Here is a 27,176-nt window from a genome sequence, read left to right as displayed (position 1 = left end):
GAAAAGGGGTGATTAGTTGCGTGGAGTAGGCAGATTGAGACCACGGAATCGAATTACCTCTTGCAACTGAACGAATAATCACCAACGTACACCCCTTTCTTGATAATGGCTTCAAAGTGGGAGCTCCATATCATCAGAGCCTTTCTCTTCTTTCATGCTGTATGCATTTACAGTATGTGAATAGGCTAAATCCTTTTGGAACCAATATATTTCAAACAAGTTATGTAGAAAACTGAAATGCTTGAAACTATAAAACGAAGGCTCGTATGCCAAACACTCATTTTAATTTCTTATTTTACTTGGCTTTTTGGCTTCCCAAAATTTTGACAGTTTTGAAGATAAATTCAGTCAACAAGTTATAATTATCGCTTATCTTCGAATAAATAATATATTACACAATATATTTCATGAAGAGTTATTTCTTTTACTTCTGTAAGACGTTTTATATAGTTTGGAACAAAATAATTCTGTGGTCGGTTACAAAATGATTCACTACCGTTTTTATGGCTACAGAAATATTTTACTCGATTTATCTCTGGGAACATTCCATTTTATGTCCGTTTGAATGTGGAACCTTCTTGAAATAGGTTTTTACGAAGAGACAGGTGCAGAAAAATGAGGTAATGGTATTTTAAATCCGTTTTATCCATTATTGTGGCAAGGAAAGGATTATTTATCAAAAATTCGCAGCTCTAAAGAGCGGTCAGGCATGGCCATTTTTGCAGTTGTAATGTAAACAGCAAACTAAATAAAAACGATTCGATTAAAACTAAACGTGGAATATTTGTTTGAGAATATGAGTTACACAGATGTTACAAATGCCAAAATACTATTGGACCGTATTATAAAAAGAAAAAAATAGAGCAAAATTGCTATAGTAACACAATATAAAAAGAAACAAACAAAATGAGTAGTTGATGTATCACAAAACATTATAACATTGTTTTTGGACTGATGTATATGATATTCCAAACCAAAAAAAAGTATTAACCACTTATGCTTATGACACAGAATCTGTAGCAATATAACGGTTATTGGACAAAACTTCTTTTTACTCATACATTATATTATTCAGTGTGACCAGTTTCAATTTTCGATATAAAAATATGTCTGTTTAAAAAATGTTCAGCTTCCGTCAAGTATGTGTTTAACATGAACTTGTATAGGCGCTATTCTCAGGGTCGATGATGGTGGATAGGTAGCAGCACAATAGTCAAAGTTCGATAACTACTTAAACCACAGAACGTACCCCAAGAAGAATTGTAAACTATTTTTGCGGTTCATTTAAATTTACAACACAAAATATTTACTGTATTCTATGTTATCCATTTTCACCTAGTTCCAATTTAGCAATTTCCTGAATTCATAATAAAAACCTCTTAAACATTTATTTACATTATTTCGTTGGTAAATGGGGTGTGTAAAATGTATCAAAATAAAGGATTTCTACTATTCACCTTTGAAATAATTTCGAAATTCAATATTACGAAAAATGTATTCCGTCGTTCTTTAAAAGAGAAAACAACTACTTTCCCGGCTAATGCCTCGACGATTTACAACTCATCTGAAGAGCGTGATGTCAATATTGAGGTGTGTAAAATGTATCAAAATAAAAGATTCCTACTATTCACCTCTGAAATAATTTTGTTCACGATTCACTTTGACGTTGTTTTCAGTTCGGGTCTCAAGCCTGAACGAGGGTTGTTAAACTGCTCTGATAGGATGTAATTAAGTCGAAACTAGTCGACAAAAGGGTCGTGGAGGCATTAGCCAGGAAAGTAGTTGTTTTCTCATTCGAAGAACAGTAGAATACAGTTTCGAAATATCGAAATTCGAAATTATTTCAAACGTGAATAGTAGAAATCCTCTATTTTGATACAATTTACACGCCTCATTTACCATCTCCACACATCTTCTCGGGGTAAAAATTAAAATTTTATTGCTACATATAACTAAGGTAACTTGGTATTCCCAAAAGTATACACATTGGAATTCCAGGATTATTGTTTTATTGAGGAAGTTGTTCTGGGGAACGGTCGAAGGAAAAAGTGTCGTTAATGAATGTGGTCGTGTAATATATATTCTCAAATGCGAGGTCACGAGACGTTGTCGCCATTGTTGCGTATCGCAATTATTGAATTTGGCTTGAAGGGATACTGACCTGAGGTGGCTGTGTTTTAAACGAGTATGCCGATCCTTGTAGTAACGTTTCCATTTATGGAGAGTGGGTGCATGTCAAATGATTCTATATTATTGGGCTGTATAGTGTGGTGAATTATTTCTGTATCACTGCTTTCACTATAAATTCATTTTAAAGTTTTTATGTTGGATTCAGTTTTCTACTGATTTGAATACTATTTTGTGAAACTCCTCTATATATGTCAAATGATGAAAGCTAAATATCAGATTAAATTTTGAAAAGGATTTGAGGTGCTTAAGAATCCCATGTTTTGAATCAAAATTGTACCACGAGGACACGGATTCAATAATGAACAAATAAACAACGAGTCGAATTGAAGAGAAGAATGCAATGAAAACAACAACAACCAAATGAATTGATTGGAATATGTAATGATGATGGAATAACAGGAAACGTACTGAAAATAAATGACAGAAGAAATGCAAACAGTGATAAAATAACGGAAGATATGATATCACTAGAATAGGATGGATTGGAATATCAGAATTAGAAGTGAAGAATAAAATGAGGTGGTGATAATCATGAAAAATTTGGACTTATATTACCAATGGATATATTTAACCACACTTTCGTGTAGTTGAATAAAAAACATTCTCAACAGAATTTCATTTTAATATGTTATTCTAATATTTGCTATTAATTTTTTAAGAAAAAAGATAATTGAAGGAAATCGTCTTTAGCGGAATAGCTCTAATTAGAAAAATTTATTTCTATGGAACATTAATTGATTGAAATATGAATTATTTAAAAATGTTTCAAACGCAATTTGTCCTTATGTTCGAATATAATCAAATTCTTGAGATTTTCCATAACGACCAGAGTATGAATAAAAAGAGAAAAATTAAATTGAATATCTCAACCAAAGTACTACAAATCCACTCAAATATTCATCTACTCGAATATTTTTGTTCAATTTCATAAAATAACGTCTTTTTCATAGCGAATGAAAAACATATTATCATTTTTTCCAGATTAAAACCATATCCAGCTTGCACTCGATATGTTTTTACAAACTTATCCGAGCTTTTAATACATTTTCCTTTATGACAACCAATATAAAAAGTAATATGATAGGGGTGTGTTCGGTTATTCGTATCCCGCCCCCGAGAGCGTACAGTATGCTTGATTAATTCTCATATTTATTGCCACACCTTTTTATTATAAGGTTTATAACAGAATAGAATTTAATTTTCATCTATTTGTAGATTATAAATTCAAACATACATTCAGGGTAGCGGAACATGATTCGTTTGTGAAGTAGGATATAAAAACACAGAGTATTGCAAAAAGCTTCTAAGACATATATTAAACTTCTTCATCATAAGTTAGTCAAACAGAAATTATGTGTATTGAAAACATTGTAAATGTCTGTAATACCAATAAACCAGAAATATTTATTCTACGTTTCAAATCTTTGAGTATATGACTAATTTTTCCAACCCTGAATAAACTAAACTATTTACTAGTACTTATTTATTCAAATTCACTTTTCAGTTTACTTGCCACTATCCCCATGTATTCACTATAATATCAAATTGTTCACTAATTTATAAGACTGCTAGAACTTTTCGATTTCTGGAAATCTTTAGTTTGCCGTGTAGAAACAATAACGTCTCTTCAGAAGTTGTCTCTATGAATACAAAACGTAAATAAAAGTAGCTGGCTAGTTCTATAAAATTTAGCTTTTACAACATATTGGAACAGTACCGTCTTCACGGTCTATATCAAAAGAACAGTTCGTAACAATATATTACTAGTAATTTTCTCGTCAGTTTCATCAGGCCTAAAACACTACTTGTTAGAAATGAATAATGTCAGGATATACAATCCAAGAAATAATCAATCATGTAGCTAAGAATATAGTACTCATCAAGTTTTATAGGGTCTTTCATTTAGTATCTGCTATCAATCAAATTAAATAAAACAACGCGTTGTAATGTTAGGCGATATCTTGAATTTAAAAGTTTCACAGTTGCGTCTCTGGCACATAAATCATGTAGCATTCGATCGACGACATGTGTTATGTGGTTTTTGATAGTCGGTAAGTTTGTTGTTTATTTGTATGAACCTAATTCGCACCAGGAAAAGATCTAAAGGTACAAATCGCATTATTTCGTCCAGTATGTCTTCAATCTGAGGTAACGCAAGTATGATCTACTCCAACATCTAACACAAAAAGAAATTCGTAATTGTTAATCTATAGCAGTGCGTGAATAGTGATTGCTTGGCCAATGTTGTTATCAAAAAAATATTTATTCTAATCTTTCTGATTTGTTCTTATATAAACTAAAAGTCACTATCAACGCAAGTGATGATTAATTATTGGGTTTGTTCCAGCAGTATGCTCTAATCATATCTCGAACTTGCACTACGCATGACTTGACTATAATATATTACGAACACTTACCCAGCAATTTCAGCTGAAACATCACATTCAACAAACGTATAGAAAAGAAGAGAATCATCATTTATGTTTTTATGTCGTATCACTGTATCATTCACTTTCATCTTCACTATCTACTGAATACTCCATCTTAAAACTATTTCATAACCTAATAGTTGGATATACGATCTAAAGTATGTGTTGACATGCGCGGATCCATATGTTCCAATATTCATTCAAAACATTATTGCTTGACTCGACCTAATAATTGACAATTTTATTTTGGTGCTTATTTTTAACAGCATAACAGTAAAGTTAAGCTGGATTCATAAAGTATTAGCAAATTTTCACAACCAGCAAATTGTCTGTTATCCTACAAAATACAATTTTCTCTCGATTTCTGGCTTCCTCGTATTCTGTTTGCTTCGGTGTAATATTGCTAGAGAATGCCATCAATTTTTGAAAATATTTCAGAGTCCTCTTTCTTGCGAAAACAAATATAAGAAGTAAAATGATAGAGGCGGGCTTTGTTATCTCAGATCTGTACTAGCAGTAGACTGTTCTTAGGAAATTGATTCAATTTCAGGAAGGGAATCAAACTTCATCCATTTTATAGAGTAAACTTCTCGATATTTTTGACGGATGACTTAGTTTGTGATATATGATTGGAAATATTTCTTATTTAACCTCCTTCTATTCAGAATATTGAACATTCATATACGTATCAAATATTTTTGGTGGATAATAATTATATTTAATATTGGGTTATTTCAATCAAAGACATGATGATTGGATAAATATTGACTAAAAATAGTATGTCTATTAACGAGCAGTGATATACGTCATAGCTCATGCAGATGAATTTCATCAAATCCGTCTATGAAATGAGTTATTACCAATACTGCCAGTTGATACTAGACTTTAAATACGTATTATAACATTGAGTACAAAGATACTAGATTAGGTTAGGTATGGGTAACCTCGACATTGATTGGTTGAGGTTCACCCGAAGGCTTTGAGCTAATTGCTCAACACTTCATTTACCACAATTTCTCTATTTTATAGCTCCTTCTGAATTATTTTCAGATTTCTGATTTTGGTATTTATTCGAGTTAATTGACTGTCGTATCGTAGCATTTGACATCGATTTTATTTTTAGATAGCTACCATTGCTCGAGTCTTGTCCTAACAGTACAATATATGTTTCAAGAATATTATTATCTTTTCTGTTTTCTTCATGCAACCTTTGCCAAATCGCTATGGACATTGTGCAATAGCTTCTGTTTGCTCTTTAGCGTTGTCTTCAGTTCGGGTCTCAAGCCCGAAAAGAGTTGTTATACCATTCCGATAAGAGGTGATAACGTCGAAACTACTCAGTTGCTACGAAACTCTCCTTGCAATTGCTAGCCATTGGGAATTGAATTTGACACTATATAAAATAAAATCATCAACTTGAGAACAAAACAATGTACCAATGGAAAATGTTTTTATTCAGCTCTACTGCATTTCGACAAGGAAATACACATCACTGAGTGGAAGCAGTGAAACGGTGAGTACGTTATACTGAATGATTTAGCTTGGTATACAGACGGATACAGGCTGGATGCAGAGGACACCCAAAAATAAGAGATTTTTTTCGCTTGGGGACTGCGCAACTGGAACACAATAATCTGAATTTACTCGGATAGAGCAGCTGTAACGGCCGAAAAGGTGTGCCCTAGGCTTGTGCTGGAGTGCAAGAAAGTCCTACAAAACCTGGCTGCAAGATCCAGCTCGTTAGGGTGCTAAATCATTCGGGAAACAAAGGTAAGAACGAGGTGGACTCACTCGCTAGACTGGGATTCGCGAGCTCACTGATGAACCCAGAACACATCCTTGGTGTATTTAGAAGTGTTGCTATCGCGCCTCTCAACTGTCTGCTTGTAAGGCTGGCTCAGAAGAAACGGTTAGAGAGACCTGACACGAGACAAGCAAAGGCACATATAGACAGACCTTGGCCGTTTCACATCAAACAACTGCTCCAACTAAATAGACGCGAATTCTAACTAGTGACCAGACTTATAACCGGACACTGTCATCTAAGACCCCACCTTCACACCATCAGCATTACGGACCATACGGCGTACCTCTAGTGCATGGAGGAGAATTAAACCATAGACCACGTCTTCTGTGAGTGCCCAGCATTCACCCGACTGCGGCTTAAACACTTGAAAAGCCTTACAGCTGGAGTGTTGACATGAAAGGGTTCGAACCAAAGCACTTCATCGGATTCTGAAAGGAAAGCGGCCTGTGGTAATATCAAGTGGGGCACGACGGACCTATCTGACGGCCATTTTGCTTGATGGCCCCCTGATTGTTCAGAGTGTAACTATGAACCGTGAAGTTTGAAGTATTGTGAAAAGTACTAGCTATTTCATTAATGTAATTAACATCAAATTGACGTGACCCAAAAATGACGTGAGAAAGTCGACATCATGCTACCTGAGAGTCTTATAATTATTCCCAGAACTCAATTATTTCAACTGAAAAATATATATAAAACATTTGAAGATTCTCCAATAAAGAGGTGTTAGTTAATGTGTGATTGCTGATTCTCCGTACTATCTACAATTTATCTGATTATAATTTTCTTTTTATGTAAGGTTAATAAATTTTCTCTCTCTAACTATGTATCAACAGTCAATTTCAATTGAGAATTTGGCGCTCCGAGCCATCTTTTTTCATTGAATAACAGTCCCCTATAATAGCTCCAATTTGTTTTTGTCTGGCCACAAACTCCCATATACTTTTTACCTACAAATTATCTCAATTACTAACACACTATCCTCACTAATTTGATTGTGACCTTGATACAAATATAAATTGTTCTCATGTCGACAGGATTAAATTTACTTCAATGGATGAACATTAGTTGAACTCGAAGTAAATTGATTTATCCATGAAGCTCTAAATTCCGCAATTACGAGCAAACCTTCATTTATTTTGCACTGCTCTTAATGAAGATAACAATAATTGTCTCAAAGGATTGAATAATACGTTGAAATATTATTTATTTCGAACTGTTTATTGGAATCTTGAATAGCCGTTCGCAATTTTTTTCACTAACTTCATCTCTTACTTTTACTATCTATCACTGTGGTATTATCGAAATCGCAGATTTTTTTACAAACATCAATAGATATCATTGAAATGACGAAATACACATATTACATTCCGTCTCTAATAGTGGACTCTAGGTATACATTTCCAGAAAACATTTCTAGCAGGTGAAATTCTACTTACTCGTAGTTTAAAATGGAATATATCGAATTTAGAAACAATTACGTATCATTCTACTTCTTAACTTATATTTATACTTTCATGTAATACCAGTGCATTATTTCATTTTTATAGCTCAGAAGAGCATCTGCCGAGGCAGTATCGGCGAAGCCAAGTCGGGTCAGCGTCCTTTCTTCAATGCTCTAAAAGCATTCCAAGTATCAGATCCACTCTGGGTCACCTAAAAGTCGAATTGCCCTCGTCTGTATTGAGTCGAGCGTCCAAAGGGTTTGCTCACTCCTTTGACACATATTTTTCAACTTAGACAATAAAACAAAGTGAAGTATTTCCTTTTTCAATTACTACTGCGAGAACGTTACTGTGATTCGTTACCTTAAAACTATTTGAAATATTTCAATGAAATTGCTATACCACGTCTAGTTTAGTAGTGGAACGAATTTATCAAATTTTCTCAAAATTCTGTACAGTAGTGGCATGACTTTTCTTTTCTTTCCATAAATAGTTTAATATAATGAAATAAGAATCAAAATGGAAACTAGTCTTCAATTATTTTAATAAATATGATATTAATATAAGTCGTAAGAGACATGATAAAATATTGAACTATTTCACTAAACTTAAATCTTCACACCCAAAAATAAGGGAATAATATCAAGTACCTTGTTTTGTTTGACACACTGTTTACAGAGGACAGACATCCAAGTATTTAAAGAATAGATTGAAACGTCATCAATTCCATAAAAAAGGAAAAACTTAATTAGTGAACTATGTATGAAAAAAATGATAGCTCGAATTTCATGAATTGAAAACCTCTTGAAACAGAGTCAAATACAAGAAAAGAGGATTTTTGAATTTGTTTTCAGTCAAATTTGTGATTCTATTTTATGATTTTCTCTGCCTGCTCCACGCAACTGATCACCACTTTTCTTGGTTCATTCTAAGGCTTCAATCTGTCTACTCCTTGGAATTTCACCAAATAAGTGGAAAGCTGACACATACATATAAATTGATTTTAATTACAAAATGCAAGCTAGCTGCCACTAACAATTATTTCATCTGCGTGACTGCTAATCCATAAAAATTTAAGACATAATGGTAAGATTCACAACAGAAGATTTCTCGTTTAAAGAGCAAATTGCATACAATAAAAATGGTGCTAACTCCATAAAATCTATCTGCGATATTATACGTAAATTGATCAGCTGATCTTAATTTGGGGATCGTTTTGATCTAAATATAATGCGTCTTACATTGCATTTAAGAAAGATGTAATTATTTCTCATCTACCTCATTGCATCAATTTTGGCAGTTTACAAGGTAATAAAAACAGCATTCCAATGATAATTTAATATTTTTTAAGCATTAAGATAATGTTAACATGAAATTGGTGGCGTTTGTTTATGTCAAAAAACGTATTCCTTGAAAATCACTAATAAATGGTTTTCTTACTTCTCTGAATTTGTTCTAAGACTTAAAAAAATTGTCACTGTTTCTTCCATTCCACAATTCTCAAGGTTTCCACATGATATATTGTGAATTAATGAAAATTGCAATTTTTTTTCTATAAGATGCATTTATTGTGGAATTGAAGATGTTTTTTATCAAAGAAACGTATTTGTATTTATAATTGGAAAATCTATCCTAATAAAGATAGATAAAAGCAAATCTACTATCATTTCTAATTCTAATTCTAAGCGGCAAATATCTGATTTTATAAAACACGTTTCTCATCAAATTAGCTCCATATAGAGTGTAAATCACAGATAAGAATTCAAAATGTTCGATTTCAGAGCAAGATCCAGCTTCAAGGAAGTATCCTGTGATGGTATACATACACGGTGAATCATTTGAATGGAATTCAGGAAATCCTTACGATGGCTCTGTTTTAGCTGCATATGGTAATGTTATAGTTGTAACATTAAACTTCAGATTGGGTATATTGGGTAAGTTCGATGATTATATAACATTTTCTTAACGATATGAAATATTAATTCAAATGCAATTTTATTTTTCAATTGTTCCCAAGGAATATACTTATTTTCCTGGAAAATTGAAAATGATAACTGAATTTGAATTTGGTATAATAAAACTATAAAAATAAATTTTATTGTTATTGTTATCAGATTCCAATTTTTTCCAAAATACAACGAAACTAACTAATTCGAGTAGATTAACCGGATTTTTTTATATAACGTGATGTATTTCATAGTTTATAATTGATTTTAAGGATGGTTAGGGACTGTTGTGCACATCGTTGATATGATAAGCCTGCTGTGCCCCACTTGAAAATACCGGTGTCCTTGGTCCTTGGACATCAATAAAGCACCTAAATTAAGCAATTTAGCATTACCGCCATAAGTCTTACCGATGCTTTTGAATCCCGCATAAGTGGTTTGCAGCTTCTTCCAAATCTTCTCCGATATATAAATTATAGAAATGGCGCTCAATAATGATAAGTGGTATTTTGGGTTTTATATCCTACACATTCTTGAAAAATTAGTTTATTTGTTCATTATTACTTGCTTTGTATATAAAGTATAATATTTTTGTAGAGCAATAGACCATATTCCTTCCTCTATCGCTTTTTTCAATCATTACCATATCAACTTGATATAGCAATTTGGTAGAAGTAAGACATGGCAACAATGTAAATACGTGACAACATTCACATTAAAAAAAAAGAACAAAACGAAACTCACGAAAATCGTTTTAAATGTTTCTGGGGCAACATTCCATATTTTGAACTCAAAGTGAATGTAATTATGAACTAAAGGAAAAAATCAATAATGAACATAAAATATGCTAAACACCTAGGACAAATACCGTAAATTTCAGTGTATTTGATTATTAAATTTACAAAATGATGGTAATCATCAGCATTCACTGAATTTTAATAGGTTCGTTATCATTTTGTCTGGATAATTTATTGCATCACTTTGGAATATGTTTTGAATGCGTTATAAATATTAGTGTTTTTGTCTGTTTGTGATTGTTTATATTGTGCAAAACAGTGAAAAACAATTTTTGCACTAGAATATTCGAATATGAGAAAATAAAGATACTTATGGTGATATATTAAATGGATACTAATACGATTTTATTTATGAATTGATTAGTTACATCCTATATAACTTGGGGTAACATGGACTGTAAGGTATTTTAAGTGAGATGATTAGATATTTGAGAGTGTTTGCTATAACGAAACGATATTACGTGACTCAAGCTACGATTTATCGAACACAAATTTTCTACATACCGTCTTCTTCTATCAATATAATTGAAACTTAATAACATGAGATGGATTGTCTGCTACACCAGACCAAATATAATAGATACGTAATAGTTTATTTAAATTAACATTAGTAATCAAAGAAGAGAAAATAACGTGATGGCGGGTTATTATTTTTAAATGATTGGGCACGCTGTAAGATAAATTTTGCTATCTATCGCATGTCTCTAGCACTTATAATATCGCTGATGAAAATTATTAAAATCTGGAATGTTTTTACTTCGCCATCAATTTTTCTAGTAACGCGCCAATCGCCTGCTTACGTCACCAGCGCCGATCGAAATTTGTACAAAAATGTACCAACACCACTATCGTTGCACCAGCAAAGTATTTGTAAGTATTTGTAAGTATCTCCAAGGGAGGAAAGTTACGGGAAAAGTGATGTGATGTAATGAAAACCACAACACTAGCTACGTCACCGGTACCATGGTTAGTATCGTGACTTGCGACTGACATTGTCGCTGGCTACGTTGCCGATCACCAAGCTTGATGTGTGGATGCTTAATGACGCGTTCAGTTTGCTACTTGTGAAGATGCTATCGAACAGTGAGTACATATTGTTGACAGCTCACCTGTAAATGAAATGAAGAAGAAAGAAGAAAAAAATTGCATTTTCAAACTATTCTGTCTATGTCTTGATAAGAAGAATCTTATTTGTAGTATATTTAGTTCGACGAACTCTGTTATTTTGAGCAAAATTTTGTTAATTATTTAAGAATGTCTGGAAGATTAATTTTTGGAATACATTAGACACGATATGGAAGAAAAAAAGACGTATCCGAAGAAATCCATATAACCAACAGAAACACAATATTTCAACAGGCTCCCGTATAACCAAATGCTGAACAGTGCACTTCCGCAGAGTGGAGCAGCCGCGGTCCAGGTGGCCAGCCTCCATATAGTTGAGCACAGCCACCGTCTCCGTGGCTGCCTTTTCCACTCGAGTGGTTCTTTGTCTGCAACATCGCAAACCACCGTAGTGTAAGAGAGATCTAAAAGTCCACATTAGATCGTATATGAATCATTGCATTGTATTCTTTTCATATTATTTGAAAATACACCAATAAGTTGCTGACAATTTCAGTGAAACCATGGTGGTTTTGAAATTGGAAAGACAGCTACGTAATATATAACATGCTCAATTAACTCGTTATCAGAGTCAAGACTACTGTTTATCTTCTATGAATTTGTATTGTTCAACAAAAGACGATTCATTGAACGGTTGAATGAATTTATTATTGTTCACGCAACCCCTTTCCTGTAACAAAGCTTCAAAAGTTAAAGCAGAAAATTAAAGCTCGATTGTTAAATTGTTCTCAACTCAGTTCATAACGGTGTGTTTAACATGATGAAATTGAAATGTATCTTGCATACGAACCTCACGTTTCAGACTGTGAGATTTTATAGCTGTAGTCATTTGAAATTTATCGCAATATTATGACCGTCACTAGAGAATTGTGAACTTTCAATATAAATGATAATCAAAGCTAAACTGAAGGTAGATATTTGAACGTGTTTCTGTAATCATTTTATTGTATTGCGGCCAGTAAATAATGATCCAAACAAAAATAGCATATTCACGGCATTAAACTAGATTGGTTAGATTATATATTATGAATAAAAAAGACGATAGGCTGGAATTATGAGAATATTCAATCACAGTACATTGACAGATTTAGGCTATACAATTTCAAACAATTGGAGACATGGAGACAAGGTAAGGAAAACATGATTTCCGTCTAGATGAATTTTATAACAAAAGTTACTGAAGTTAAGTTGTTGAAATAACTGAACGTTTAACTTTTCTCTTGTTTACATTGTAGTGTTAATTATTGAATATCAAAATCATTTCATTTTTGAGTTTTTGCTATTACCATTAATCTCAAAATTTTCATTTAAGGGGAATCTACCACAAAATTGTGATGTTCTTATTTTCTAGTTTATTTACTCCACAGTGTGGTGAATTTATACGAAATGTTTATCACTTACTCAATTTATTAAAAAAACATAAAACTTAACCAACTTATATAATAATAATTCTACGCTCCTTATGAAATTAACTATTCACTACTTTTATAACTACTTTTCTAATTTACTTTCCTATTTCATTCCGTTTTACAGCTTTTTAATATAAATTAACTTGCAGCTAATGAAAAAACTCCTTTATAACAGAAAAAAAGTTTAGGAAGTAATCAAATGAAGAAATAAATAAAAAGGCCTTCTTATGAATTAGTTCTTATATATTATATAAATAGATTTAAGCAACTTTTCGCTGTTTATAACAAAAATATCAAAGAGTCGACAATTATCAAACGAATTGGCGTATTCGCCAAATTATAGACTTCTATTTTAACCGAGCTGGTGACGATAATGTTGAAGCAACATTTGTAAATTTCATACCAATTTCATTCAAAAAATTATTAAAAAAAATAAAAAATTATTAGTAAGGATTGCTAATTTCACTTTCGTATATTGTAACAGGAATATTGAAAAGATACCCGCGGTTAGTTCTTTCTGAGTGCACAAAAATTTTCTAGGGTTTGAGAAAAAAATATTTTTCGGTAGTTTATATCCAACTTTTATCATATATTTTTTTCAACTATTCAATGAATATTTATAGAGAAAGAAATTTTGAAGTTCAAACAGTAATGCGACAAATGTAAGAACTACAAAAGGTTTATTCATTTTATTCTTATATATGGAAAAATGTTTTATTTATACATAACAAATCAATAAAGATAGTATTACAACAGCACATACTACGTTTCTGGCAACGAAAACCTCGTGATTATCAAGCAGACAACTGCTTAATATCATTATTAAATGTATGATATCATAACGGAAAAATATGGTACTTAGTGACATTGTTTCATTTCAAGAACTTCTTTGAAAAATGAATACTATTCTGATTTCATTGTTTATCAGTTATAAGTAATATTTCCATTTATAAAAATATACTGAACAACTGGAATTTGATAGTGTTGACAGATTGTTGAGTAAGCTAAGGTGAACTTCGCGGCTCACTTAAATTTACATCCAATTCAGTCGAAGAATATATTTATCACTATTAAAATGATTCAATCATAATATTTTTGGTTTTTAATTCATAGGTTTTGAAGAAAAATGCTTTAGATCTCAAAAAAACGTCCTGAATGAAGCGAATAACTGTGTTTTCCTACCCCAACAGAGAACAGATTTCCACTGACAGGGTATGTGGGGAAATCACAATATTTTCATTCGATTTATTGTAATCGAAAATCAAGTTTTTGAGAAGTATTTTCATTATATAGTCAGTGAAAAACCAATGCGGAGCATAAAACGTGATATTTGCTCAGGACATTTATACATATATACATCGATTGATTCTGCTTGAAATTGGTATAAAAAACTTTCTAACATATCTGGGTTGATTAACATAGAAAATTTCTCAATGTACTTTTAAAGCATTTCTAATGGGTAGTGAAATCCTAATCATCATTTTTGTCCATAATGATAACATGGAAAGGATTTTACTTGAAAAGGTTAAGGTATGAAGTGGACTACCTGGTTATTCACTTCAATTTTACACTGCCATTAATTTGTAGCTGATGGAGATATTAAGAATATTTTCTACAAAATTCTTGAAAAAGAGAATTAGTTAACTTTTCGAATCATTGCAATGAATTAAATGATCAATACAATTTCTTAGCCGTAGTGCAAAATATAACTCGAATCGCAAACCTACAGAGAACAAGTCTACGCTGTCCTCTAAACCACACAAAAATATGTAAAATTGATGAACTATATATAAAAAAGAATTGAAACTAATTGTGATTTTTTTTGTACATTTTATAAAAATAGAATCCGATCAGTTAAATGGGAAAAGTGGATTGGTGATAACACATCGTTAATATATAAAAAATTTACCCTTCAGAAATTCGGAAACGAAGATTCTCTCAAAAGCATAAGAATATAAAGAATTTTGATAGAAAACTCACACTCAAAAAAATGTAGCTCCTTGAAGCTCCGATTCAAGCTTTTTTCCAAATAATTTTTACAACATCGCAATTTTTTCAATACATGACATAACTTTAGAGATTTCTTGGAATCAAACAACAAATTTGTTGAGCATCAATAAGAATAAAACGTTTTTCTCACATTCTACAAAACTATGATATTAACCTGTAACTAACAAAATAAAAAGACACCTGGAGGTCCACGACCGGTTGTTCAGCTTTAGGTCGGTTGCCCATATTACGATTTTTGTGAGTTTTGGTGTTTACAGAAACCCACCTCAATGTTACGATTATTTCATCAACTTTCTCATTGCGTTTGAACTATGATTTCAATATCTTTTGCTCATCAAATGACGACAGATATCCCCTGGTCTGGAGAGTGGGCTAATAATGTCTTAGGTGAATTATAAAGTATCGCCAAAAGTGACAATATTGCACATGATATACAAAGTGAACATGAGACTAATTCTGAAATAGAGCTATCCTTCAGTAATCAACGAATTAATGAGGTTGAATCTCTTCGAATAATCAAGATTTGCCAAACATTAATTAAGGAAAAAAACCTAAAATATTTTATGCAAAAATTAATTTCAAATGGTATAAATGTACCCAACTTTATTCTTAAGTGCTGCCAAGAGATGAAAAAATGAGTTGTTGCATGGAGGACAGAAAATATGTGACCCAGATCAACTATATGCTCATGTAACCCTATATTTTTTCGGGAAAATATTTTCATCGAAAATGGAAAAAAATCAAAACCAACTTAGTTTCACGTCTAGCTCATCAGATTATAGGAGCTAATCATAACGTTCTCATTTATCCAGCTTGTCTCAGAACTTAAGAATAGGAAGTTTACAAATGAAGGCACTCGATTTTATGAAAAATCTCAAAGATCTTGTCCTGCCTCAACTGATATCGAGATTACTCAACAGCTACTTGCTTCGTGAATAACTTCGAATCATTGGAAGGACTCTTGATAAACCCATGCCATGCAGCTTATCAGAGTCTTAGGAAAAGCAACTAGATACGGTGAATGTCCAAAAAAAAATGACAGAAATTTTTTTTCATATTTTCCATTTTTATGATTATTTAAAGATTTCCAGATATGATTTTCGCTATATTCATTTCTTGTTTCATTTCATATTTTTGTTTAAATCCAAAATTTTCATATTTAATGTTAACTCAATACTCAATACTCAAAAAGAATTATCAAAAATTATCAAAAAATTGAGATCCGATACTTTTTTTTATTTTTCAAACTACAGGTGCTATTTATATTCAGATTTTGACAAACCCAATCTCATAGTTAGGTAACAAAAAAATCACCTCACCAGTTACGGATAATTAACATTCAATTCTATCTGTCTGTATGAACCCTGTAAGATTAGCAGGTGGAATGGTGTATAGTCTCAATTTTATATTTTCTTGTAAGTGAGATATCAGGTCATGTGTCTAGTGCCTCTATTCCCTTCTTGCAATACAAAGTCCTTGAAAACGTGGGTTTGGAATATTTTTGAATTATTATATTGTAATGTGTATCATACTGCAAATTGTCAGTAATCATCATTCGAATTACGTCGTGAAAATTCCCTGTATTGCGAACCTGTATGAGGTGTTTCTGTACATTTGTTTTTATTATCTATAACTTGGATTCAGTTCCTTGACTCATATTTCACGAAAAAAGAAGACACTCTCTAGATCTATCACTAACTTTTTCAGCAATAAATCTTATTAAAACGTTTAAGTCGGAATTATACAAGGCGAAACATCTCACGTAAAATTTGTCACTTTTTTATTTTACTCGACAGAACCTATCGAACTCAAAAACAAAGTTTCTATAAGCTTATTATTTAAACTAGTCCATGGCAAGCCTTAGGCAATTAATTTCAAAATCTTATTTCACTTATGTGCTCTGGCAGTTTTAGCAGCTAGTCCAATTAAGGCTTGTTTGCATAGTCCCTACACTGTAATAAATCTGAAAATCAACTGCAGAAACTTCTCTAGTTTGTTATAAGTGCGCTTAGGATACGATTAAGTGTGAGAAATGGAGATGTTAGTTGAATACAAAGTTGTGGTGTGAAAAATAAAATATGTGGAAGTCGTTTGTTTGTTTCCTAATGTTCCTAATGTTTTATTAATAAAAATTTCTCTCTATGGTATGTTTCACTTGAAACCTAGAAAAAATCATATCAAATTATTTACGAGATGAAATATCAGAGATTTTGGAAGAATCTTCTGTAATTGCAATTAAAAAACATAATACAGTGAAAATTTTCATATTTATATGGAAAGGTGATTAAACTATAATTTTGTATCATAGAAGTACACAACCTTGGCATAGAATAGGATCCGCAGCGCATCGTTGTCACCAAAGAGCTTGTGCGTAACTAATTCTTCATTTATTAATATAGTGATTATACGGTGAACAACAGAAATTAGCCGCATCACATCGGGTATTGTCATACAGAAACAAAATTTGTAAAATCAATTTTCCTTGGCACTTTTTTGAACTGATATCGCTTTGTTGCGGAAAATTCGACAATACCATATATAATTATCCCAGCGCAACGTTCACGAAACTCAATCATGCATATTTCAAAATATAGTCCTCATAGTTTTTCCTGTAGAAAACCCTTGTTTGGATCTTTGTTGGATTCTCTATGCGTCCATTTCATTTTGTATCCTCTCACCAACGGCTTGTCACCAGCTACGAATTTATCCAGTTCTGTATCATCATGTTCATTGTAGTGTTTGTACCGATCTTGCACATAATTTTTGCTAGCATGAATTCACTTGACAATTTCAAAGAAAAAAATCCGCGAAACTTGTTTAATACTAAGTAAAAGCTCCGTCATTATGGTACAGCACGTTTTGACGAACTCAAGTAACCAAATCGTCCATCACAATGCTTGAGCGTCTACTCTGTTCTTTTCGAGAATATTAATTAATTATTTTTGCTATTCTACTTTCACAATCACCCTCAGAAGTGTTGAGTTCTTTTTCAACAAAAAATGTACTAAAGACAATATATCAGATCTGTAAACTTATATTCTATTATCTAGTGCGTGGGCGAGTGAGGTCGTTCTTGTTCTTTTTCATTTTTAAGCATTGTATAAGCATTAAAATCTGATCTTGAAATCAATCATCAATCAAGCAATTCATAGTTAGCTTGTATTACTACCATCTAGCTAAAATCTTAATCAACTGCATCCTTAGATTTCTGATGAATCTGTTCACCGATTTCTGTACAATTCAACAAAAACTCTACTTTTAACAAACTCACGTCGAAAGGTTCAATCCTCTTTAGCTCTATTTCTTGAGTGTCGAGAAAGTGGATATGGTGATGATGTTGTAGTTCATGATTTGGCAAATTTCACTATAGTTTCGTTGATATATCCGCGTTCTTGTGGAGACTACTGTTTCGAATGTACGACAGTACATCGACAAAGTCCCTTTGTACCTTGTTCTAAAATATTCTAATGTTTTGTATACTATTTTTACAAACACTGCCCCATATTCAAATTTCATACGACCAGATGGGTATGATTGTATGTATATGTGTGTACTATGTATGGCACTATGATCTGAGTAAGTTATTTCTAAGACTGAAATTGATTCATCAAATTTCGCAAAGATAATCTGTGACAATAAAAGTGTAAGTAAAATTTTCACAAAAGCATACAACAATAATTTTTCTCGTCCCACTTTTATTTTATGCTGTCATTTCTACCTTGAATCAAACTCCACCTGCAGTGTCCTAATGTAAATAAAGTGGCTTCAAGAGCACTGTAGCCGGTCTCAAGTCCGGAGAAAGTGAAATGGAAATGTGAATATCGAAACAACTGGCATCGTCGTAATATTTCTATTGTAATGGTTGGTCGCCGACTAAGGTGAACATTCTGATACTAAAATAAACGTGATCAGCGCACGCCTATGGGTATCAGACAAAAATATTTCTTCCTATATAAACAGTGAAATTATATTCGGAATTTGAGGTTTAGTACCACATCTGAAATATCGTCTTGATTGAAAGTGACTCTCATAATAGTGGGATAAGGAATTAAAAAGACTATAAATGAACGGCAGTATAATTGAAATGGATGGACAAAACAATTCGTAGAAAGCCATAGTTTGAAATGTTTAGGCACTTAGAGAAACGGCAGTATTCCGTTGATACAAAATGGAGACCAATAGAAGGTAGATCAAGTAGATGACCATATATATGAAATACGAAGATCAAGAGAGAAAAGACATTCACAAAGAAAAATGAATAGAACTAACACAATAAAACGAGACTAGTTGAAAAAGTGAAGGGTTGCTGCACTAGTAAATTGAAGAAATAACAGATGAGGGGAGAGTACCGTATATAAACTGAAAACAGAGCATTCTGGAAACATTATTTATTTCGAAACTTCAGTTCCAGAAAAAGGAGAATATCAGGGGCAAATGAAATGAATGGATGAATATAGAAGGCTGGTGAATAGAAATCTGAGATAAATAATGAAATGACCAGACATTTCATGACACAGAGTTTGAAATGGTATCAAAGAGAATCCATAAAACAATAAAAGAAACCAATAGAAGTTAGAGGACGACCAAGTATAAGATATAATCGAGTGGGTGAAGATATCAAATCAAATATTCAAGATTAACCACGAAGAATGATTCAGAAAGCCATATAAATAGCAGTCCAGTTCCATGAGAATCTATCGGTCTTATTCAAATTAATGTGATAAATAAAGATTTTAAAGATTCACTTGAAAAAAATTCGATACAATCCACTAGCACTATAAAACAGAGAGTGCTTAGAATAGATCTGAGAAACATAATAATAAATCGAGTAAAAACTGGAATACGAATATGATTATGATGATATACTTTTGCGATAAATTCAACTTCAAAGTTTGTTCACCAAATTGTATCGAACAATTTGAGATAAACGCGACAATTTTCTATTTATCATAATATTCAAATCATTATAACTACCTATATTGTTGTCATCAAGAGAAATTCGAATATCCAGTAGATTCACTTCGAGACAGTCGTATTTGATTATAAATTTCAAAAGTTTGGAAACTATTGAATTTCTCGACAATAATTTCTATAAATCTAAGATAGTGTCTAATATATGAGGTATGGCTACTAAATAACGAGACTAGTTTTAAAAAATATTTTATCTTGATATTATATATGTTTATTTATTATCAACATCAATGTATACCTCTCCTCTATGCCTAAATCGCTCCATACGAATCTTCCATCATTCAAAATAGTCCTTTTCTGTCACCTTTTTCTTTCCCAGTTTCAACCGACTTAAAGCTGGTTCCTTTGAATAGAGATTTAACATAAGAAAAACTCACACGGTGCAGATCCGGCGAATAACGTGAGTGGTCTAACAGCGAGATTTTGGCTAGAAACCTCTTGACGGACAGTGTGGAGTAAGGCACCAGCTTTGCACACACTTCATGTGAAATTTACCGCACATATTATTTGTCAATTTTAATAGATTTGGCAATCTCAAGAATACTTAGTCAACCGTCAGATCGAACCAAATTAAATTTTGACGTGTACTTGCGACCCAAACGTGAATCATCTTCAATATTTTCTCGGTCATATGTAAAACGCTTGAAACACTTAAAACACGAAGATACGACAAACATCCATTGCCAGGAATTCGTTTCAATAAATTATAAGTTTCACTTGCATTTTTTACAAATTTCACAACAATTCGTTGCTCTGTTTGTACGTAGACATCGCATTCAAAAGGGTAAGGTTTCAAGCCAAACAGTTGACTTTGTCAAGCGTACTTTGTCTGTAGCAGCGCTAGTTTCGTTGCTTAATAGCCAAACCTCGTATGAGATATATTCTTTCAACTCAATCCATCTATATAAGAAAGTTGGTGGATTGAAGGCGGGCTCAAGAGTGACCTCTACATTCTGTGATACCTTAATAAAATCCCTATTGAACTGCTGTTTCCTCTTTCTCAAGCTCACCGGAGCGTTCGATGAAGCTTTATATCTCATTTGGAATCTAGAGCTGCCATCTTAGTTAAGCAATATTGTCGCATTGGTTGTATATTAGGTAACGTGTATTTTTTCCATCTGCATCAGATGAATAGAAGTTACCATAAGACCAGATATTGTCGACCACATTGTTATTGGACCTGTAGAAATTAATCTGAACGGACCAAAGTCATAGAGTGATCAAATACAGATTCAAAGACAGATGGATTGGAAGAAGGGACACCACATATCTCCTGACTCTGCTTTTTTCCATTTAAAGCTTCAATAACAAAGTATTGAAAAATGTAGTGAATTCTTCTTGATAAACTAGAAATAATAACCGACATATTAACTTGGAAATAGTTGTTAACCATCGATATCAAAGTTGCCCAAAAGCCACGAACGACGGCTTTTAGATCTTGTGAACGATCAGTTCTTCAAAAACACCAATCAGACACGAATAAGCTTTTTTAGTTAGTTAAGTAGATCAGTGCACCATAACGGAACTATTTTCATGAAAAACTAGGAGTTTTAGAAGTAAAATCAACAAATTTAACTAGAAAATAGTTGATCATTGATCGTTAAACGCAATGTCTAAAGAGGCCTACTAGTTTTCTTAGAAGATTTATGCGATAATAGAAATAAAAATTTAAGTAGGTTAATATTCTTTGTGAACAATCTGGATAAATAAAATGATAAATGCAACTACTTTTATCGCACGAGGAATATTAAACGAAGTGCAGGGCCTCAGATAGTAAATAGAATGCCAGGGTCCTAACAATACAAGAAATTGCAGCAAAGACATTTTCACAGAACTGTTCTGAGGGTCTTACGTGAGCATTTGAATATGACAATAAGTGAAAGACTGGTGTCGAGTAGATTGTTATGAGCGACTTTTAGAACTTTGCCACGTAGACCAAGAAAATATAATCCGACGGTTGTGTTGTAGTGATAGCTACAATATTTTCGGACTGCAAGGATAACTTTTTAATTAACTTTGAAGAATAAAATACAATCATGAACGCGGCATATTACTCTTAGTAAAGCATTTGCGTAAAAAAATTATTGAAAATAGGGTTAGCAATCCTTCCATACGGATTTGCTTCCCAAGGCTACTGTACATGAATGTGGCTTCACAACCACACATCTTGCTCTGTCCCACTTTTTTCTGTTTGCGGAGCTGAAGGCTTTAACAACGACGATGAAATTTAACAGGTGATATACGAGTAGTTTGACTGTAAATATGCGTCATAGTTTTGTAGTGGCATAGAAGCTTCAGTCAGACGTTTTGTAGAGTGTGTGGAAATAAAGAGAGAATATGTTCCTCATTTCTCTTTTTTTTTTCGCCAGGTGAATTCATAAACATTGTTCTCTCACGTTGTTAATTTATTCAAACGCTTTACACTACACTCGACTAACTTATGTTGGTTAACACTTAAATAATTTATTTAAATTATTCGGTTACATTTCTATTTCGTCCGTTCACTCTGACTATTCATTTTGAACTAAAGCAAACCCGCTCATATATCCGAAATGAAGTTCTCGAAAATTCTAGAAAATAAAGAAACACAACAAATAAATAGATAAACCTCTCTAGAAATTAGTTCAAAAGAAACAATGTAAACAAATCGCCTTATATGATAAAAACTTTTATGAAAACCAATATCAAACGTATTCTGGGTATATATAACTCCACAATCGGACAGAACCGCGGACATGTTCGTAACAATGATCACAGTTTTGTTATTTATGACCTTTCTATCTCACGCCAAAAATGCATGAATTTAGTGTTTTCATGACTCCTCGCAAATTTGGATGCACATTAATATGGCCCTCTTAAATTTTCAAGAAATACTTTAAGCTAAGAAATAACTTCTAAAAACTGAACGAATTCATTCATTCAATTATTTTGACCTAAATTAGAAAAGTTTACACAACATTTTCATTTTCCAGTGAGATTTGAATTAATATTGTATCGTTGTAAAACATGTCAACTTCATAACAAGATTAAATAAACAAAATGTGAAAACTGAACAAGAAGGAAAGTAATATAAAAAGGTGGTATGGGCTCGAGCTTTTTACTTGAAGATGAGCAGATAAGAATGAATATTATTAGGACATTACATGGTGTCTTAGAGAGTAATTCCATAAAAAAAATACCAGACCAGACTGATAAAACACGTCTATCACACTCCATAAAAAGGGTCAATCCCGCAAGGTTATCTGTACACAGTAACTGCGCAAAAAGAAACCCATCAAAAATTTACCTTGTTCGTTACCAATGTAAGCTTGAAAGCTTCATTTGAGAAAAATATTCATTCACCTACAACAGACCTAATATCTTTTATTATCAATTTAGTTTAAACGAAATCTTTGACAATAAATATTCCAGTATCAGATTCAGCCAGAGGATACGTGAAATCGTTTAAAGTTTCACAGATAAACAGATGGGCGATTCTTTGTATTTGTTCTTCAAAACATTCACAAAGTAATAGAAATATTAAATTGTTCGGGGATCAAAACTAGAAACGTATGAGAAAATAAAAAATGAACGTGGAAATATTTCAAGTTGTGCGGTCTTCGCCCTTCTGGGCTAGATATTGTGCAATAAAGATTTTGTATTCCTTTCTGAGAAATTCTCTAGGAGGTAGTTCAGTATCGGACTGGTATTTATGAAGCCCTGAGGGGGAACGAGAATCAGCAAACTTCTTAAGAGTTTTCTGCATAAAAGAATATTTTAGATAGGGGGATTTTAATGCAATTTGTCACTCCAATTTTTTGAGATATCTCTAAGTACTTCGGCGACGTGAGAATGGAGGTTGAAATATGAAATACCAGTTGAATTAGGAAATTGATTTATATTAAACTCAAGGGGGAAATGGACGGGCAAGACTATAATTTGTCGATAACGATACTGAAAAAATAAAATGAGTAAGAAAAGGCTACACTCTAGAGGGTTCTGATGATAATATGTAAATGGTTGTTTAATTAGCTTATCTAGTAATCATTCATCATGCCACTATTCTCCTACGCAATGAAGCTCGAGTGAGGAGCAGTTGATCTACTATGATAGTAGATAGATAGATACTATGAATATACAAAAATAATATGAGAAAGTAACACAGAATGTAGGATTTGAAAAAAAATTTATATGTGAATATTAGCGTGGAGATAATGGACGGAAAAAATGGATAATAGAGTTATTATGAATGAGCTTTGTAGCTATTGTAGAGAGTAAGGTTTTTATTTTCACTCTATTCGCAAAGTACGTGGAAAAATGAAAAAAAAGACGCCGTTTCCCACTAAAAAATTATATGAATTTGAATGAAAAAATATATGAATTCTGCCCTGTCAATATTTTATTGATTCTTTTCATTCCAATACATCGTGAACACAACTTCAAACCGTCTATAAATAAGTTCGAAGTGATAAGTGTTCACATTAAATCAAAATTTCAGTGAAACAATGATCATATAATAGAATATTTGAAGACAACTCCAAATGAAAATTAAAAGTGTTGGGGCGTCAGAAGTCAAAAGTATTAATTAATAATGTAACTAATTGCAAGAGTCGTGAACATAAACGTACTTTAAAAACAAAAACTCATAGAAAATCCGGCTAGCTGTGCGGATGTGATGTGAGTAATGATTTTACTGCTTTTCGTTTTTATTACTTGAAAGCGACGAGGCATCAGAATAGGCAAAATCTTTCGTCGGAAATTTATTACATTCATCTGCTAAATTAGGATTCCATGTAATAGATAAGATAATCCACAACAATTGAATAGTGCATATAGATTAAGGAACATTTTTCTTGCTTGTGACAGTTTCGAAGCTAATTTCAATAATTTTCCATTTCTCCTTTTGCCCTCTCTAGGACATATGAAATTTTTTTATTATCTAGATACCCATTTCCTCCATATTTTCCAGTCCTGTCCCGTTGTAATCATTCGATATATTGTCTATTGCTTTTGTTTACCTACAGCTTTGGATGTTTGGAAGAGTTGCTCTGCAGAGGAGCAACTCCTACATCAGGCCCAACTCCAACAAACCATCCAACGGCTCTCTCTCTCTCTTCTTCCATGTTTCTCTTGGTCTGCCTCTCTCCCTCTTGCTTTACATGTTCATTTTCTTAATCTATCTTTTTCCATCCTAGTTGAATCTGCCAATCAATTTAAGATTCTCTTCTTTATTTTTTCTTTGATTGTTTGCTGTGTGATTTGTTCTTTATAGTTTCATTTCACATGCTATCGTAGTTTTTTCTATTATTTTTCGTGGCTACTTTATCTCGCTTGCGTTCACTATACTCTCAATTCTATTGTTAGTTACTTACGTTTGACTTCCATGTGTCAGTTTTATTCAATGCATAGTATATACTTGTTACTTTTTTTATTCTTTTTCTAGCCTCCGCTTCTATCTTGTCGTTCTCTGGTATTACTGTTTCATGATATCCAAAAATTATGAGTTGTTCTATTTCTTCTTTTTTGCTGTTAGTCTGACTTTGTGTTCATTTTCCTCGTTCATTGATATTGTTTTGCATTCTCATGTGTTAATTTCCTTTTGCAGGTTTTCCATCTCTTGTATCCAAATTTTTGTTGTTGCTTTAATGTTTTTTTCTGCTATAATATAACGATGTCATTTTCATATAGTGAGCCTTCTGAGGTTATGGAAATCATGTTGAGGTATCCTGTGTTCGTTTGTAGATATCTTGTCCATTTCTTCACATTTTTTTAGTATTTCATTTAACGTTAATTTAGAAAATAGTGGGTTGAGACTGCCCCCCTGTCTCTTTGTCTATCATGCAGCCTTTAGATGTTTATACATTCAGTTGTAATTACCCTTTCATTCTTGTATGTATACTTTTGCGATAATTACTACTTTTTTTTGTTATTTATTCAATATCTTCAGTGTTTTAGTTATTTTAATAGAAAGACAATAATGTAAGATGGAATGGAAATAAATTTGGGAAGATCGTTGCGAAACATTCTAGTAGATCTTATATAATCATAAAATAATGTGATAACATCTTTCTCTTATAGCACAAACTAGAGATGTTTATGATAATTGAAAAGAAATATAATACAATGGACACTTAATTTACCAAACAAAATTTTTGGTCGTGATCTGTTACATATTCAAAAATTTATCTAAGTAGGACCATTTAAGTTTTTTCTGATAAAAATCCACAAAAGACAAAATTCCATCAAAAATTATATCTCACAAATACGAAAAGGAACTTATTTTAATAATAGTGAAGGCTGGCACTGTAGCTCAGGATTTGGTCAATATTTGGGGTATTGCCCATACAATTGAAGCTCCTAAACATACCTTTAGGATGCTCAACTCAATATAAACTTCGACAGCTCAACAACAAAAGCACATCTTTCCCGAACACTTAAACCTACAGAAGTTCAAGATCAATATCCACAAGTATCTCACATGGTTTATACCATTGCATTCGAACTATTCGTTTGTAATGGGGTTCACCCACTTATGCTTCTAAATGTTCTTGATTTTAGGTTTCTTGTCATTTAAAATTAGTTTCTACTATGAATTTTGAAGACAGATAAAAATTTGACTTTTCGACTTCTTCAGTTCTTCATCAAAGTATGATATTGACAATGATAAAAATTGTGATAAGTGATACTGGAAATTTGAAATAGACGATTATATCAAAAGCCTATGCTCAGAAATAAATCTCAATATGTTCTAATTTGGGTAAATACATGAATGATCTTCCTATCTGCTTAACTGAAAAGGCGTTGTTTGGATAAATAATAAAAAATCCTGATAATTGGTTATCTCTTCCATTACCCTTATTCAAATTGATCCAATATAAATTCTGTGGAAACATTATTTGCATTTCTACATTCAACTACGTTACCGCGAATACTAACTTTTTGGAATAATTTTGTGGTTTAAAACTAATTGAAATCTGCGAGTACTTTCCTTATGAAATGTTGTAAGGGAAAGAGGAACTAAATTCAGTTTTGAGATTGGTAACGAAACACTAGTCCGAATCTGTCTTT

The 27,176-nt window shown here is 32.4% G+C and overlaps 1 protein-coding gene across 2 annotated transcripts in view; it reads left to right on the top strand.

Annotated features, from left to right (window-relative positions):
* LOC130442635 (neuroligin-4, X-linked-like) overlaps nt 1-27,176 on the top strand; it is a 124,411-nt gene that overhangs the window by 40,430 nt on the left and 56,805 nt on the right. For both annotated transcript variants that reach the window (XM_056776930.1, XM_056776931.1), the window contains exon 3: nt 9,653-9,805. In XM_056776930.1, the coding sequence (XP_056632908.1) occupies nt 9,653-9,805 (153 nt within the window). The remainder of the gene's footprint in view (nt 1-9,652; nt 9,806-27,176) is intronic.

Source organism: Diorhabda sublineata, chromosome 4 (assembly GCF_026230105.1).
Source record: "Diorhabda sublineata isolate icDioSubl1.1 chromosome 4, icDioSubl1.1, whole genome shotgun sequence".
NCBI lineage: Eukaryota > Metazoa > Arthropoda > Insecta > Coleoptera > Chrysomelidae > Diorhabda > Diorhabda sublineata.
The sequence above is the reverse complement of the archived record's forward strand: the minus strand, read 5'-3'. Positions and strand labels throughout refer to the sequence as shown.